The following is a 17,119-nucleotide window of genomic DNA, read 5'->3' as shown; positions in this document are numbered from 1 at the left end:
CTCCATCCAATCTCCTGTATCTCAATAGAGTAAGAATATGGTGTAAAGGTGTGTGGCCCTCTGTTGGAGACGTTCTCCCCAACGAATTGAACTCCGCATCACCACGCCGCTGACGGTTCCGTCCCCCACGGTTCGGATAAAAAACTTCGCCAAAGCGGTCTCCACGACCACCCCTTTCTGTCCTGCCACGCCCTCGGCCTCTGTGGTGGTTGGGTCGGTCATAGGCCTCTCGTACTCGACGATCGTGTCGGCGGTAATCCTCCACTCCTGGTCGGCCTCGTCAAGTTCAGAATCATGGCTGTCCATATGGTTTTCCGGCGGTCACCCGGTCCAAATTATCAAAACCGGAATTCAATTTCTCGAACCCTAGCGTGATTGGGTCTGCCGCTGATATTTTAATATTATAATTTATAAGTTAAATATTAAGTTGTGAGGAACAACATCCCTGTGCTTCCGTCCACAGCAGCATACCCATATCCAAGTTTAACAAAACAACTCAAAAAGGAAAATATGTCTAATCTACTGTTTACTAAGATGGATTGAAACTTTGGGATATGATAAGTTTTTGCTTAATTTATTGAAAGGGGCAACTTCACACAGAACTCTTGGTGATAAAGATAAAAGTATCCAATCATGTATATTCTCAAGAATCCTTTGATTCTTGTTTTCAATAAAAGCATTCAAAATGGCATCAACAAAATACGCACATAATCATTTTATATTAAACTACCCGTATAGTATGAAACATGAATGCACAATAGAACATCCAATTTGAGTAATAAATGTTTGGGATATTAATTTGCAAAGAAATGTGTGAAAGAAATTGGAATTCCACATCCTCTTCAATTAATAATCCCATCAAGAAAAAACAAAGAAAGTAACAAGACTTTGAATTAAGCTCCATGAAGATGGAGATCGAGAAAGAGGGAAGACATACTATTTGGGAGAAAATGAATATTACTTTTTGATATTCGCATAAAACAGAGAAAACCATCACCTTATATAATAAGGGTGTATGGTGCAGGTACATGAAGAGCATACAATAAAAACTCACAAAATTGACTAACAAAAGTAACATACTCCCTCTGTCCTACAAAAGATGTCACATTTTCCTTTTTTAAAAAAAGTTCTCTCTCACGTGAATATAAAAATTATATTTTTCTCTCTCCATTTAACACGTAAAACAAAACATCCTAAAATTCCGTGTCGTCTCACAAGTGTGACATCTTTTGTGGGACGGAGGGAGTAACTAACTAAGTGACAGCTAGCTCAAGTATTGGCAAGTATATGACTGAATATATTTCATGCCTTATTCTAATAGAAAGAAAAGAGAATGCAATGTGAGGTTTGTTACCAGTATTAAAGAAAAACACTGCATTTTAGGAGCGGAGCATGCAGCACCAATGGATAAGTCTTGCTATTCCCACAACTGAAAATTCACATCCTCTTTAATTAATAATCCCATCAACAAAAACCAAAGAAAGAAAAGAGAATTGCAATGTGAGGTTTCTTACAAGCATCAATGGCATAACATATAAGAGACGACTAGGATGGAAGAAAACATCAAATGCATACAAAATTCTCCCTTGCTTCTTCCTTCAACTATCAAACACAAAAAGGATTAATGGAGAAAAGGTGAAATCAACAAGTCACTGAAAGTCAATATAATGTGGTGGTGAGGAAATAGAAATGCAACTGTTTATATAAAATGAAACAAGAAAATGTATTCATACTCACCTATGCTGTGTCCATCAATCGTGATGCTGGGGATATGGGAAATGTTGGGCCATTGGGAATCAGCTGCATCACTTTGTTGTTCAATAATTATTTCTGGGCAGCCTCTAATATCTAAGATGTAAAGTGATGTGAGGCCCCGGAGTGCATGTAGACTCCTTAACTTCTTGCAATTAAATATCCACAATACGCTTAGAGATGAGAGGTTCCCAAACCATTCAGGCAACTCTTCCATTCCATAATTCTCTATCGTTAACCATCTAATAGAGGTGAGATGTTGAATTGATTCTGGCAAATTTCCCCAAGCTTCTCTCCCTTTCAATTTTATATACCTAAGTGAGCGGGAGTTGCATCTTTGCAATAAGCCTTCAACGGTCTCCAAAGATCCCTCCACACTAACATCCATCTCTAACATATTACTAGACAAAGTGGCCATAAATTGAGAAACACCAGTAATTACTAAACTTGCTAGACGAGGTAATTTCGGCAGACAATCAATTATTCTAGGTAGATTCTTTAGGCTACTTAAATTCTTCAACACCAATACCTCAAGCAAGGATCCTACCATTTCACATGGTATGTACAGCAAAGCTTTGCATTCACAAATCTCCAACCTTTTAAGACGTGCAAGGCTTCCTTGTGATTGTTGTACACCAAGATCAGCTAATCGTTCCAAATTTGGACAGTCTCTTATAATCAGCTTCTCCAAAGAATTGAGGGTGCCTAGACCATCTGGTAGTTCTCTGAAACTGGAACACATTCTTATACTTAACTCCAAGAGATTGGGATTGTTATAGAATAAACAATTTGGGAGATATTCCAGATCATCTATTCCTTCTATCCAAAGCTCTGTCAGCAACTTTAATTTCGTCTTGAATATGTATGTTAAAGCGCCCCCACTCCCCTTGATTATCAAACTTTTGAGGCATGTCCATGAATGATTAGGAAAACTCATCAATTGCTTGCACTGAGTGATCTCCAAGTGTTGGAGGTTAGGAAATACCTTCACATCATTTGCACCTGTAGATTCTACTTCTTCCCAATCCGCAAGCTTAGGAATTTCAATCAACACGAGCCTTTCTAGAGCTGGAAAAACAATATGTGTCTCCTCATTCACTAATCCATAGAAAGAAGAATTTATGGACTTCAAATTACTGAATCCTTGCAAACAAAGAGACTTGAGATTTGGCAACTGCCCAAACATTGGGATTTCTTCACATTCTGAGCATTTTGAGAGCTTTATCTCAATCAACTTGTTAAGTGCTACCCAACAACCTTGAGGCACATTTTCAATTACCATATTTCGCGTCCAGGATGGAAATCTTTTTCCCTTGAACCCTTCAATCTCTAATTTCTTCATATTAGGGTGAGGTTGGAGGCCTTCTAACACATTCTCATCATTTGGAGTTTCAACTTCTCTATCTTGATCCCATCTCAAACACAAATCCAATAATTTTGACTTTTGAGATAGACTTGCTTTCTCAGCCACCTCCTTGTTTTCAACCTTTTCAAGGTTAGAAATTTCCAATGTTCCTTTGAGACCATTCAAACTTCCAAGCTCTTCAATTTTCCATCCATCTTTCTCACCAACTTTAAAATACTTTAGCGTCTGGAGAGAAGTTAAACTCCCAATCTCGGCAGGCAACTCTACATCATCATCAATATAAAGATGCCTTAAATTAATCAAGTACTTCAAAGTACTAGGCAGTTCCCTCAAGAAACTTCCTGTACATACGTTTAATGTTTGCAACTGATGGAGTTCACCAATCCAGTCCGGCAAATATTTTATACGCGTCGACGAAATATCAAGTTTCCTTAAATGTATCAACTTCCTTATCGAACTTGGCAACCTTTTACATTCATCATCAGCTAGAATTAAAACATGTAGATGCTCAAAATCTGCAAACATGTTACCATAAATGCACCCCTCGAACAGTAACGTACGCAAATATTTTGCCACATCTTTTGGAATATGACTTTCTTCATCGTGAATCATGTATCTCACTCGGCTCCCGCCTTCTGTATTATTAGAAGAACCTGAAATTGAACATGCGAGGTCATGCACAAGATCGTGCATCACACAACTCTCTACATTTCCATAATCATCTCTTTCTACAACTTGTAGTAGAGAGTTGTGCAGAAGAACTTTCATAAATTTGTCACCCAAGCACTCCATCTCACTTCTTCCATTAGCTTCAAGAAATCCTTCTGCCATCCAATACTCAATCAGTTCTTGACTTTTGATTTTGCGACCTTTAGGAAAAAGTGAATAACATGCAAAACATTTTTTCAGTGAGGGTAGAGACAAATTATCAAAGCTCAACTTCAATATCTTTGTGATACGATCCCCTTCATCATGTGAAAGCCATTTCTCCTCGATCGAGAGCCATTCATCTTCCGATTTATTGCATAGTGCTCCACCAACTACATTAGCAGCTAATGGCAAACCTTGACATCTTGTTGCAATCTTCCTCCCTATGGCCTCAAACTCTAATGGAATATCCTCTTTTCCAAAAGTTTTTGCTTGGATTATTAACCAACAATCTTCATTTGATAATCCTTTGAGCTCATGTGTATGAAGTGATTTCATAGTTGAAGCGACTTCCATGTTTCTGGTGGTAATAACAATCACATTCCTCTTGGTAGAAGTGATGCCCACCAAAGAATTGATAAAATCATCCCATTTGGGATGATCTTGATTCCAAACATCATCGAGAATAAGCATATAAGTTTTATCTTTTAAAGCTTTTTGAAGCCTTTTCAGAATACCTTGCCTACTCTCGACCTCAACTTGATCATGATAATTCCTTTTCACAAAATCTTGACTACTCTCAACATCAACTTGACCAAAAGAAGTCTTTTTGAGAAAATCCTGCCTACTCTGATCAGAAGAAGTGTTTTTGAGAATACCTTGGCTACTCTCGATTTCATCATGATCAGAAGAAGTCAACTCCTTGAGGATTTTTTTGAAAAGAATGATTGGATCAAAAATTTGAGAAACATGCACCCAAATATGTGATCCAAAGAGAGTTTTTATCTTTGGATGATGAAAGACATTCCTAGTCAAGGTTGTCTTCCCCAATCCTCCCATTCCAACAATGGCAAATATAGAAATTACACGTTCATCAGTTGTGGTACTAGTGTTAATAACCTCAATTATTTCCGACACCAACTCATCTCTTCCTATGAAAATTGGATCATGTGAGAAGGAATCAGTTTCAAAAGCAGCATGAGGCAGTTTTGGCACATCGTTGGCTAGCCTCTCTTTGAGGCCAAGCCCGGCTCCCTCTTTTTGAATGGACTCTAAATTCTCATTGATTTCTTGAATTTTTAGAGCTATATTTCTGGGATGCGCAATATGACTGAATGGTGAGAAGCATGAGAGTACCTTTTGTTTCATGGGTTTGATAGAGTTAATTTGTTTCGAGAGAAGATGGTAATTGAGCTCATCCAAAACGTTGTCACCATCAAACGCCACATCTTCGAGCTTCCTCAGCCAGCTTTCGACAGCCCCACCGGGAATAGTACGGTTCTCAGCATCGTTCAAGAATTTCTGGATCGTATCCAAATTCCCAGCTAGCTTTGCTGCTTCTTTGTCGAGACCACGGATTAGTGAGATCTCTGTCTTGGAATGGTCGATGAGGTTTTGAACTACAACTTTAATGACGGCAGCAACAGCTTCTCCTTCCATTGCTTAAGCTTATAACTGATTCAGAAAGAGAAAAGGATAATTGGTATAGAGTGAAAGACAGAGTTGGAAGAGAATGCAGTACAGTTTAAAGCCTTTCATTCAAGGTAGTTTGCTTTCATGACGACTAATATATATATTTTTTTTATTTCTAATTTACTTGTGGATTGATGCCAATTGTAAATGTTTATGTAAAAGAAAGTTTCTGGCTTAGAGGAATGTTGGAAGATTTTGGTATTGCTCAAGCGACTTTGAGCATTGGCTGTGATAACAACAGCGCATTCTACTTTAGCCAAGTTTATCACGAGAGGAGCAAGCATATCGATGTAAGCTTGTACTTCATTCGGAAGAGGATAGAGGAAGGAGGGAGAAAAGTCTTCAAAGTGGACACAACAGACAATCCAACAGATATGCTGACTAAACCTCTACCAAAGGCCAAAACATGAGTTGTGTATGAATTTGGCGAATCTTTGCAGGGGTAGTCTGAATGGCAGTTAAGCCATCAAGTTGGAGTTTGTAGAGATTGATGGATCAGCTGCGCATCAGCTTGTTCTATCAAGATTAAAGATTGGGGTCGATTAATCTGGGCCATCGATTCATTTCTACCCTATGTTTGAAATGAATATAAGTACTCCATCCGTTCCCTCATAGTTGAGGCGAAACTTTTCTGTACGGAGTTTATGAAAGGAATGTGGAGTATGTTAAATAAATACTCCTCCATCCGCCATTAGGAGTCTCATTCATGGACGACACGAGTTTTAAGAAATGTTAAGAAAAGTGGATGGAAAAAAGTTAGTGGAATAGAGGTCTCACTTATATATATTAGTTTTAAATGAAATGTGAGTGGAATGAGTTACTGGAAGGTGGGACCCTATTACCATTTATGGTAAAAGTGAACCGGGACTCTTATTCGCGGACGGACTAAAATAGAAAAACGAGACTCCTATTCGCGGACGGAGGGAGTACTATATATGGAAATGACTCAACTATCAGGGAACTTCCCGAAATGGAAAAAAAATGACTCAACTATGAGGGAACGGAGGGAGTAGTTTGTTATAGTTTGTTGAATTAGTTTTTTTTTTTTTAGCTCATTTTTCTTTTGCAATTCAATAAGATTTACTTTCCATCAATTGCTCTCTCTTATTCACACAATCACACACTCACATTCAACAGTTTGGATTTGATTTGACGAGAGTTGATCGACTCATTTTATGAGTCGTTACTTTTGTGGAACCTATGCACGTATGGTCCATCTTGCTCGAGGACAAGCAACAAGACTTAAGTTTGTGGTTATTTCATACTCCCTCCGTCCATGATTAAAAGTCTCATTTCAAAATGGCGCCGGTTTTAATAAAATGTTAAGAAAAGTGGGTGGAAGAAAGTTAGTGGGATAGGGATCTCACTTGTATATATTAGTTTTAAATGATATGTGAATGGGATGATGATACGGGCCCCCCATCGGCAAGGCTTAAGGAGGTGGAGATAGAGCCGGAAGCGAGGATTGACGCCGACACCAATGTGTCGGCGGAGGAGGAGCAGCCGCGGCCGGCACGGCGGGAGCGCTCGGAGAAGCGTCAGTCGAAGAGGCCATCGAGATATGGCGACTTTGTGTCGCGTTAGGAGTGAATTATTTTTATTTATTTGGCGTCATTTAATTATTGTAATATTTGGATTAATATGTTTTTATTTTATTTCTCGTTGAGCGAACGTTAAGCTCCTTTCCGGGTTTTCTTCGTTGATTCTTTCCCGGATCGTAGGTCGAATCAACCCTAGGGTCCTTAGATATAAATAGGCGTGTATTTTATTCCTCTCTCAAGAAATAAAATACTCTTACGCAGCTTTCTCTTTTCGTGCAACAAACGCACAAAACCTAGAACTCGACGGCGAATTGATCGACGGGCAAAAGCTCCCGCGACGTTCGACGCGATTTCGCTATTGTTGAGGCACTTTGGCCTTAACAGATGAGTTAGTGGAATGTGAGGTCTCTTTACCATTTATGGTAATTATGAACCGGGACTCATATTCGTGGACGGACCAAAATAAATAAATGAGACTCTTATTCGTAGACGGATGGAGTATTAATCGAAGAGCGCAAAGTACGATTTTTCCATTCTTAATCATACACTAGTATTTATAAAATGACAAATCAACAGCGTAAATCCATTTAAAGTAAAACAAAATAAAAAATCACAAACCAGCGGAGTGAAAAAAAGGCCAAGATCTCTCATATATATGGGTAGATCGAACTATTAGCGACATACCTTACAGTTCTATCTCTTCTTCTTCGCTCTTGTAGATGAATATTGTGAATAGGCAATGAAATCAGTTTTCTCCTTCTTGCACATGATATATTCCTAATGACTGATATAATATTGTATATATTGAATTAAGTACTAATATATTTGGCATTGCTTCGTTGAAAGTATTGAAAGTGCCAAGATTCCCAGCTGTCATTCAACATAATTAAACATAAATTAATTACTAGTAGGTAATAGGGGCTTAATTGTCAACTATGGCGGCAGTTTTTAACGACAACATGCTCCAATTAGTCATATAGCTAACTCTCTCCTATTAAACCATCTCACCAATTTAATATTAAATTATATCTTATTGTTTTATCTAAGAAACCAATTAAAGCCTATATAAACGGATATTAAAGTGCGCTTTGGTAGCATCCAAATTCTGATGTTTTGAAATTAAGTGTGCCTCCTATTAATTTATATACCCACTAGGCCACTACACGATATTTCAAATTGAACCCACCCTAGATGAAAGAGAAAACAAATATATAAAAACACGATAGCGAAATAACATTATAATGCGCTATAACAACTTAGGCTACAAGATTATTCAAAATTATAATTAAATATGTAGAATTATTAAAATATACTGTCTATTTTCTTACCTGTAATTATTTTTTTATTAATTCCAAGCAAATAAACTTAAATTTTTTTAATTCTATAATTTCCGTTGTTATTTTTCAAACAAAACAGAAAAGATCTCTATATATTGACTATGAATCAACACACAAACAGAGTAACATCTATATATTCAAATGCCTTAAACGTTAAATATGAATAGAAAAGATCTCTATATATTTTCGTTGTTATTTTCCAAACAAAACAGAAAAGATCTCTATATATTCAAATGTCTTGAACATTAAATATGAGTAGAAAATAAAACGATTCGCTACTCACTATGAATCATAATCTTAATCTCAATGAGTAGAATATAAAAATAAAATGACGATTCGCTACTCATTTTGATTCATAATCTTAATCTCAATGAGCAGAAAATTAAATTGTATAATAACCTTGCCAGGGTCCATGATAACACCAATGGTATCTTCAAAAAATAAAAATCGAGACAATGTTAATAAACAGAAGATGATGATAACAATAATAATAATAATAATAATAATAATAATAATACTAATAATAATAAAAAATTCATACAGAGCCTAAAAGGTTGGGTTTATTTCCATAGCTATAATAAATGTCATTTTTATCACCTTTACATTACTTTCTTTAGTGGGCATGTATGAAGAGCCCCGTATATGGAGCCATATTAATAATTAATACTACTATGTAGAGTTGAATAATTCTCATATTATAAATATATTAAAAAAATAAATATGCCACTATTTTTATATTATGGTTTGCATTTTTTATTCTCTAACTTATTTTTTGTGTCAGTTTCGCATTTGATAATAAATTAACGGATATGGTTGGTAGTTACAAATCATAGTGCTCTTATAATCATAAAGAATTGTAACCTCCATTTTAATCTTATTTCTTTTTAAAAAATTGATTAGGCTTAAAATTTATAGATATCCAAATTCATCCCGCAACTTTGAATATTTTAAAATAAGGCCAAACTCACATTTTAATATTAATATAGATTAATTGGTTGGAGGTTAAGTGGAGAGACAAATACTCCTTCCATACATAAAAATAATTTTCTTTTTCTATTTTAGTTCTTCCCTAAAAATAGCTTTATTCTATTCTGGACAAGTTTTTTTCTCTTAATTTATTTAAAATGTGATAATGAAAATATTGTTAGGACATAGTCCATATAAAAACAGAAAGCCCACAAAAATAATTTAGTTCAAAAAGCCCACACAATAATGTATCATTGAAAGAATTAAACAAGCTGGCCCATTAATTAAACAACTCCAACCCCAAATAAAAAATAGTTTTGGCCCAGAACCAAAATTACCCAATTGACTAACAAAGTAGGGACCGTCCCCTATCTCATCTTCTCAATCTACATTCTGTAACCCTATTGAGAAGACTATAAATTTCTTATTGAAATGGTAACTCATTGACGTTACTGAGGTGGAGAGATTTACGAAACAGACGTGGAGTGGGAAATTTAAGATTTGTTGGGCTACAATTGAAATGAAGAGCTGATTTTGGGCCTTCTTAAATGTTACGTCAAAAAGAATTGGGCTATAATAAAATAAATGGATAGGCCGCAATAGGTTTTCCACAATACTCTCTCCGTCCCAGATAATTCGACATAGTATTCTATTTCGGACCATCCCACATAATTTGTCCAATTTCACTTTTATTATTTTTAGTAGTGGACTCATATTCCACTGACTCATTTCTACTCACATTTTATTATAAAACTAAACCTTTCAAAATAGGACTCACATTCCACTAACCTTTTCAACTCAATTACCATTAAATTTCTTAAAACCTGTGTCGGATCAAAGTGTTCCAGATTATCTGGGACAGAGGGAGTAATTGCATAATAATCACGAAATTAGTATCTATTGACATTTCGAACACCAATCGATATGAGCTTTTCGATAAAAAACAATTCCATAAATTGTAAAACTAAAATGAAAGGCCAAACATTCAACATGTTTCACGGTTAGGAGAAAAAAAGTCAGGGCGTTATAGGTATTTTCCAAACCCAGCATAAAAGACCCGCTATTGACCATACAAATTCATACCCAAATTGGGAAGAAGTAGTATAAAGATCGTTCCCGCCCTAAATACGATGAAATAAAACTTTGTTAGTAAAACAATTCCCCCTAACTAATTGATTGGGATTCAAGTTATGAAAATCATAAAAAAAAAAAAAAATTAAAAATATCTATTAAACCAACTAAAATTCAAAAAACAAAATTAGCCTTAAATGCTCTATTGGCTATGAATTTAGACCCAAAATGAGCAGCAGCATTAGCATATACGACACACTAGAAAATGTCCGTGCATTGCTAAAAAATTTAGTGCTCTTTTGGCTATAAAAACACTGTCTTATCTTCGTAATAATCTTATATATTAAACTACCTACATAGCTGCAGTATTAATATTTGATGAAACACGAATGCACAATTGAAGATCCAATTTGTGTTATACAACATGTTAATTTGCAATTTACAGTCTCAACAGCTAACGGAAAACACTGCATTTTGGGAGCAGAGCAATGCAGCTAAATGGAGAAATGGATAACTCATGCTATTCCCACAACTGAAAATGAGCAGAAATGTGTGAAACACATTGGTATCCACATCCTCTTCAACAAAAAAGCAAAGAAAGAAAAGAGAATTGCAATGTGAGGTTTCTTACCAGTAAACATTAAGTGTGGTTGAGCAATTAGAGGCACCCACTCATCAAACTCTTACTATGTTTTCTCCTTCTTCCTTCAATGATTAATGGAGACAGAGATAAATCAATAAGTCAATGAAAGTCAACATAATCTGGCGAATATGTATTAATACTCACCTACTATTTCTCCATCAATCAGAATGAAGTTGATATGAGAAATGTTGGGCCATTGGGAATCAGCTGCATCACTTTGTTGTTCAATCCTTATTTCTGGGCAGCCCCTAATATATAAGTATCCAAGTGATGTGAGGCCCCGCAGTGCATGTAGACTCCTTAACTTCTTGCAATTAAATATCCACAATACGCTTAGAGATGAGAGGTTCCCAAACCATTCAGGCAACTCTTCCATTCCATAATTCTCTATCGTTAACCATCTAATAGAGGTGAGATGTTGAATTGATTCTGGCAAATTTCCCCAAGCTTCTCTCCCTTTCAATTTTATATACCTAAGTGAGCGGGAGTTGCATCTTTGCAATAAGCCTTCAACGGTCTCCAAAGATCCCTCCACACTAACATCCATCTCTAACATATTACTAGACAAAGTGGCCATAAATTGAGAAACACCAGTAATTACTAAACTTGCTAGACGAGGTAATTTCGGCAGACAATCAATTATTCTAGGTAGATTCTTTAGGCTACTTAAATTCTTCAACACCAATACCTCAAGCAAGGATCCTACCATTTCACATGGTATGTACAGCAAAGCTTTGCATTCACAAATCTCCAACCTTTTAAGACGTGCAAGGCTTCCTTGTGATTGTTGTACACCAAGATCAGCTAATCGTTCCAAATTTGGACAGTCTCTTATAATCAGCTTCTCCAAAGAATTGAGGGTGCCTAGACCATCTGGTAGTTCTCTGAAACTGGAACACATTCTTATACTTAACTCCAAGAGATTGGGATTGTTATAGAATAAACAATTTGGGAGATATTCCAGATCATCTATTCCTTCTATCCAAAGCTCTGTCAGCAACTTTAATTTCGTCTTGAATATGTATGTTAAAGCGCCCCCACTCCCCTTGATTATCAAACTTTTGAGGCATGTCCATGAATGATTAGGAAAACTCATCAATTGCTTGCACTGAGTGATCTCCAAGTGTTGGAGGTTAGGAAATACCTTCACATCATTTGCACCTGTAGATTCTACTTCTTCCCAATCCGCAAGCTTAGGAATTTCAATCAACACGAGCCTTTCTAGAGCTGGAAAAACAATATGTGTCTCCTCATTCACTAATCCATAGAAAGAAGAATTTATGGACTTCAAATTACTGAATCCTTGCAAACAAAGAGACTTGAGATTTGGCAACTGCCCAAACATTGGGATTTCTTCACATTCTGAGCATTTTGAGAGCTTTATCTCAATCAACTTGTTAAGTGCTACCCAACAACCTTGAGGCACATTTTCAATTACCATATTTCGCGTCCAGGATGGAAATCTTTTTCCCTTGAACCCTTCAATCTCTAATTTCTTCATATTAGGGTGAGGTTGGAGGCCTTCTAACACATTCTCATCATTTGGAGTTTCAACTTCTCTATCTTGATCCCATCTCAAACACAAATCCAATAATTTTGACTTTTGAGATAGACTTGCTTTCTCAGCCACCTCCTTGTTTTCAACCTTTTCAAGGTTAGAAATTTCCAATGTTCCTTTGAGACCATTCAAACTTCCAAGCTCTTCAATTTTCCATCCATCTTTCTCACCAACTTTAAAATACTTTAGCGTCTGGAGAGAAGTTAAACTCCCAATCTCGGCAGGCAACTCTACATCATCATCAATATAAAGATGCCTTAAATTAATCAAGTACTTCAAAGTACTAGGCAGTTCCCTCAAGAAACTTCCTGTACATACGTTTAATGTTTGCAACTGATGGAGTTCACCAATCCAGTCCGGCAAATATTTTATACGCGTCGACGAAATATCAAGTTTCCTTAAATGTATCAACTTCCTTATCGAACTTGGCAACCTTTTACATTCATCATCAGCTAGAATTAAAACATGTAGATGCTCAAAATCTGCAAACATGTTACCATAAATGCACCCCTCGAACAGTAACGTACGCAAATATTTTGCCACATCTTTTGGAATATGACTTTCTTCATCGTGAATCATGTATCTCACTCGGCTCCCGCCTTCTGTATTATTAGAAGAACCTGAAATTGAACATGCGAGGTCATGCACAAGATCGTGCATCACACAACTCTCTACATTTCCATAATCATCTCTTTCTACAACTTGTAGTAGAGAGTTGTGCAGAAGAACTTTCATAAATTTGTCACCCAAGCACTCCATCTCACTTCTTCCATTAGCTTCAAGAAATCCTTCTGCCATCCAATACTCAATCAGTTCTTGACTTTTGATTTTGCGACCTTTAGGAAAAAGTGAATAACATGCAAAACATTTTTTCAGTGAGGGTAGAGACAAATTATCAATGCTCAACTTGATACGATCCCCTTCATCATGTGAAAGCCATTTCTCCTCGATCGAGAGCCATTCATCTTCCGATTTATTGCATAGTGCTCCACCAACTACATTAGCAGCTAATGGCAAACCTTGACATCTTGTTGCAATCTTCCTCCCTATGGCCTCAAACTCTAATGGAATATCCTCTTTTCCAAAAGTTTTTGCTTGGATTATTAACCAACAATCTTCATTTGATAATCCTTTGAGCTCATGTGTATGAAGTGATTGCATAGTTGAAGCGACTTCCATGTTTCTGGTGGTAATAACAATCACATTCCTCTTGGTAGAAGTGATGCCCACCAAAGAATTGATAAAATCATCCCATTTGGGATGATCTTGATTCCAAACATCATCGAGAATAAGCATATAAGTTTTATCTTTTAAAGCTTTTTGAAGCCTTTTAAGAATACCTTGCCTACTCTCGACCTCAACTTGATCATGATAATTCCTTTTCACATAATCTTGACTACTCTCAACATCAACTTGACCAAAAGAAGTCTTTTTGAGAAAATCCTGCCTACTCTGATCAGAAGAAGTGTTTTTGAGAATACCTTGGCTACTCTCGATTTCATCATGATCAGAAGAAGTCAACTCCTTGAGGATTTTTTTGAAAAGAATGATTGGATCAAAAATTTGGGAAACATGCACCCAAATATGTGATCCAAAGAGAGTTTTTATCTTTGGATGATGAAAGACATTCCTAGTCAAGGTTGTCTTCCCCAATCCTCCCATTCCAACAATGGCAAAGATAGAAATTACACGTTCATCAGTTGTGGTACTAGTGTTAATAACCTCAACTATTTCCGACACCAACTCATCTCTTCCTATGAAAATTGGATCATGTGAGAAGGAATCAGTTTCAAAAGCAGCATGAGGCAGTTTTGGCACATCGTTGGCTAGCCTCTCTTTGAGGCCAAGCCCGGCTCCCTCTTTTTGAATGGACTCTAAATTCTCATTGATTTCTTGAATTTTTAGAGCTATATTTCTGGGATGCGCAATATGACTGAATGGTGAGAAGCATGAGAGTACCTTTTGTTTCATGGGTTTGATAGAGTTAATTTGTTTCGAGAGAAGATGGTAATTGAGCTCATCCAAAACGTTGTCACCATCAAACGCCACATCTTCGAGCTTCCTCAGCCAGCTTTCGACAGCCCCACCGGGAATAGTACGGTTCTCAGCATCGTTCAAGAATTTCTGGATCGTATCCAAATTCCCAGCTAGCTTTGCTGCTTCTTTGTCGAGACCACGGATTAGTGAGATCTCTGTCTTGGAATGGTCGATGAGGTTTTGAACTACAACTTTAATGACAGCAGCAACAGCTTCTCCTTCCATTGCTTAAGCTTATAACTGATTCAGAAAGAAAAAAGGATAATTGGTATAGAGTGAAAGACAGAGTTGGAAGAGAATGCAGTACAGTTTAAAGCCTTTCATTCAAGGTAGTTTGCTTTCATGACGACTAATATATATATTTTTTTTATTTCTAATTTACTTGTGGATTGACGCCAATTGTAAATGTTTATGTAAAAGAAAGTTTCTGGCTTAGAGGAATGTTGGAAGATTTTGGTATTGCTCAAGCGACTTTGAGCATTGGCTGTGATAACAACAGCGCATTGTACTTTAGCCAAGCACCAAGTTTATCACGAGAGGAGCAAGCATATCGATGTAAGCTTGTACTTCATTCGGGAGAGGATAGAGGAAGGAGGGATAAAAGTCTTCAAAGTGGACACAACAGACAATCCAACAGATATGCTGACTAAACCTCTACCAAAGGCCAAAACATGAGTTGTGTATGAATTTGGCGAATCTTTGCAGGGGTAGTCTGAATGGCAGTTAAGCCATCAAGTTGGAGTTTGTAGAGATTGATGGATCAGCTGCGCATCAGCTTGTTCTATCAAGATTAAAGATTGGGGTCGATTAATCTGGGCCATCGATTCATTTCTACCCTATGTTTGAAATGAATATAAGTACTCCATCCGTTCCCTCATAGTTGAGGCGAAACTTTTCAGTACAGAGTTTATGAAAGGAATGTGGAGTATGTTAAATAAATACTCATCCATCCGCCATTAGGAGTCTCATTCATGGACGACACAAGTTTTAAGAAATGTTAAGAAAAGTGGATGGAAAAAAGTAGTGGAATAGAGGTCCCACTTATATATATTAGTTTTAAATGAAATGTGAGTGGAATGAGTTACTGGAAGGTGGGACCCTATTACCATTTATGGTAAAAGTGAACCGGGACTCTTATTCGCGGACGGACTAAAATGGAAAAACGAGACTCCTATTCGCGGACGGAGGGAGTACTATATATGGAAATGACTCAACTATCAGGGAACTTCCCGAAATGGAAAAAAAATCACTCAACTATGAGGGAACGGAGGGAGTAGTTTGTTATAGTTTGTTGAATTAGTTTTTTTTTTTTAGCTCATTTTTCTTTTGCAATTCAATAAGATTTACTTTCCATCAATTGCTCTCTCTTATTCACACACTCACATTCAACAGTTTGGATTTGATTTGACGAGAGTTGATCGACTCATTTTATGAGTCGTTACTTTTGTGGAACCTATGCCCGTATGGTCCATCTTGCTCGAGGACAAGCAACAAGACTTAAGTTTGTGGTTATTTCATACTCCCTCCGTCCATGATTAAAAGTCTCATTTTAAAATAGCGCGGGTTTTAATAAAATGTTAAGAAAAGTCCCACTTGTATATATTAGTTTTAAATGATATGTGAGTGGAATGAGTTAGTGGAATGTAAGGTCTCTTTACTATTTATGATAATTATAAATCGGGACTCTTATTCACGGACAGACCAAAATGGAAAAATTGGACTCTTATTCGTGGACAAAGGGAGGGTTAATCGAATAGCGCAAAGTACGATTTTACCATTCTTAATCATACACTAGTATTTATAAAATGACAAATCAACAGCGTCAATCCATTTAATGTAAAACAAAATAAAAAATCACAAACCAGCGGAGTGAAAAAAAGGCCAAGATCTCTCATATATATGGGTAGATCGAACTATTAGCGACATACCTTACAGTTCTATCTCTTCTTCTTCTTTGCTCTTGTAGTCGTAGATGAATATTGTGAATAGGCAATGAAATCAGTTTTCTCCTTCTTGCACATGATATATACCTAATGACTGATATAATATTGTGTATATTGAATTATGTAATAATATATTTGGCATTGCTTAGTTGAAAGTATTGAAAGTGCCAAGATTCCCAGCTGTCATTCAACATAATTAAACATAAATTTATTACTAGTAGGTAATAGGGGCTTAATTGTCAACTATGGCGGCTGTTTTTAACGACGACATGCTCCAGTTAGTCATATAGCTAACTCTCTCCTATTAAACCATCTCACCAATTTAATACTCTCTCCGTCCCGCTTTAAGAGTCCTGGTTGGTCAATTTTAAGCGTCTCGCTTTAGGAATTTCGGTTGGGATAAACTAATAAAAAATATCTATAAAGTAAGTAAAAAAGTGTTAAAAATGTGTCCCAACATCCACTACAACATTTATTTATTACACATTCAATTAAAAGTTGGTCCCAACATCCACTACAAAATTATTTATTACACACTCAAGCACTTTTTTAAAACATGTGTCCG

At 36.5% G+C, this 17,119-nt stretch overlaps 2 protein-coding genes across 3 annotated transcripts in view; both read right to left on the bottom strand.

Annotated features, from left to right (window-relative positions):
* LOC148931291 (putative disease resistance protein RGA4) overlaps positions 1-16,609 on the bottom strand; it is a 102,791-nt gene extending 86,182 nt beyond the window's left edge. Inside the window, exons 1-4 of one of the 2 annotated variants that reach the window (XM_089064333.1) lie at positions 16,540-16,609; positions 11,161-14,851; positions 11,005-11,078; positions 10,771-10,905 (exon numbers count right to left, since the gene is read on the bottom strand). In XM_089064333.1, coding sequence (XP_088920459.1) covers positions 11,032-11,078; positions 11,161-14,836 — 3,723 coding nt within the window. In that variant the 5' untranslated portion in view covers positions 14,837-14,851; positions 16,540-16,609 and the 3' untranslated portion in view covers positions 10,771-10,905; positions 11,005-11,031. Of the gene's footprint in view, positions 1-10,770; positions 10,906-11,004; positions 11,079-11,160; positions 14,852-16,539 lie in introns of those variants that run through there. The other variant, XM_089064334.1, reaches the window with a different exon arrangement.
* Positions 613-7,811, bottom strand: LOC125218492 (putative disease resistance protein RGA4). Its single transcript, XM_089064330.1, has 4 exons — positions 7,684-7,811; positions 1,738-5,440; positions 1,515-1,602; positions 613-1,429 (listed from the first exon to the last, which is right to left on the bottom strand). The coding sequence occupies exons 2-3, from the start codon at positions 5,423-5,425 to the stop codon at positions 1,520-1,522; spliced, it is 3,771 nt and encodes a 1,256-aa protein (XP_088920456.1). The 5' UTR covers positions 5,426-5,440; positions 7,684-7,811; the 3' UTR covers positions 613-1,429; positions 1,515-1,519.
* Positions 16,610-17,119: the final 510 nt, after the last annotated feature.

The sequence above is a fragment of the Salvia hispanica genome, chromosome 2 (genome assembly GCF_029641045.1).
Source record: "Salvia hispanica isolate PSC_SH4W2 chromosome 2, Shi_PSC_v1, whole genome shotgun sequence".
NCBI classification, from domain to species: Eukaryota; Viridiplantae; Streptophyta; class Magnoliopsida; order Lamiales; family Lamiaceae; genus Salvia; species Salvia hispanica.
Note: the sequence above shows the minus strand (reverse complement) of the source record. Positions and strands in the feature narration are given on the sequence as shown.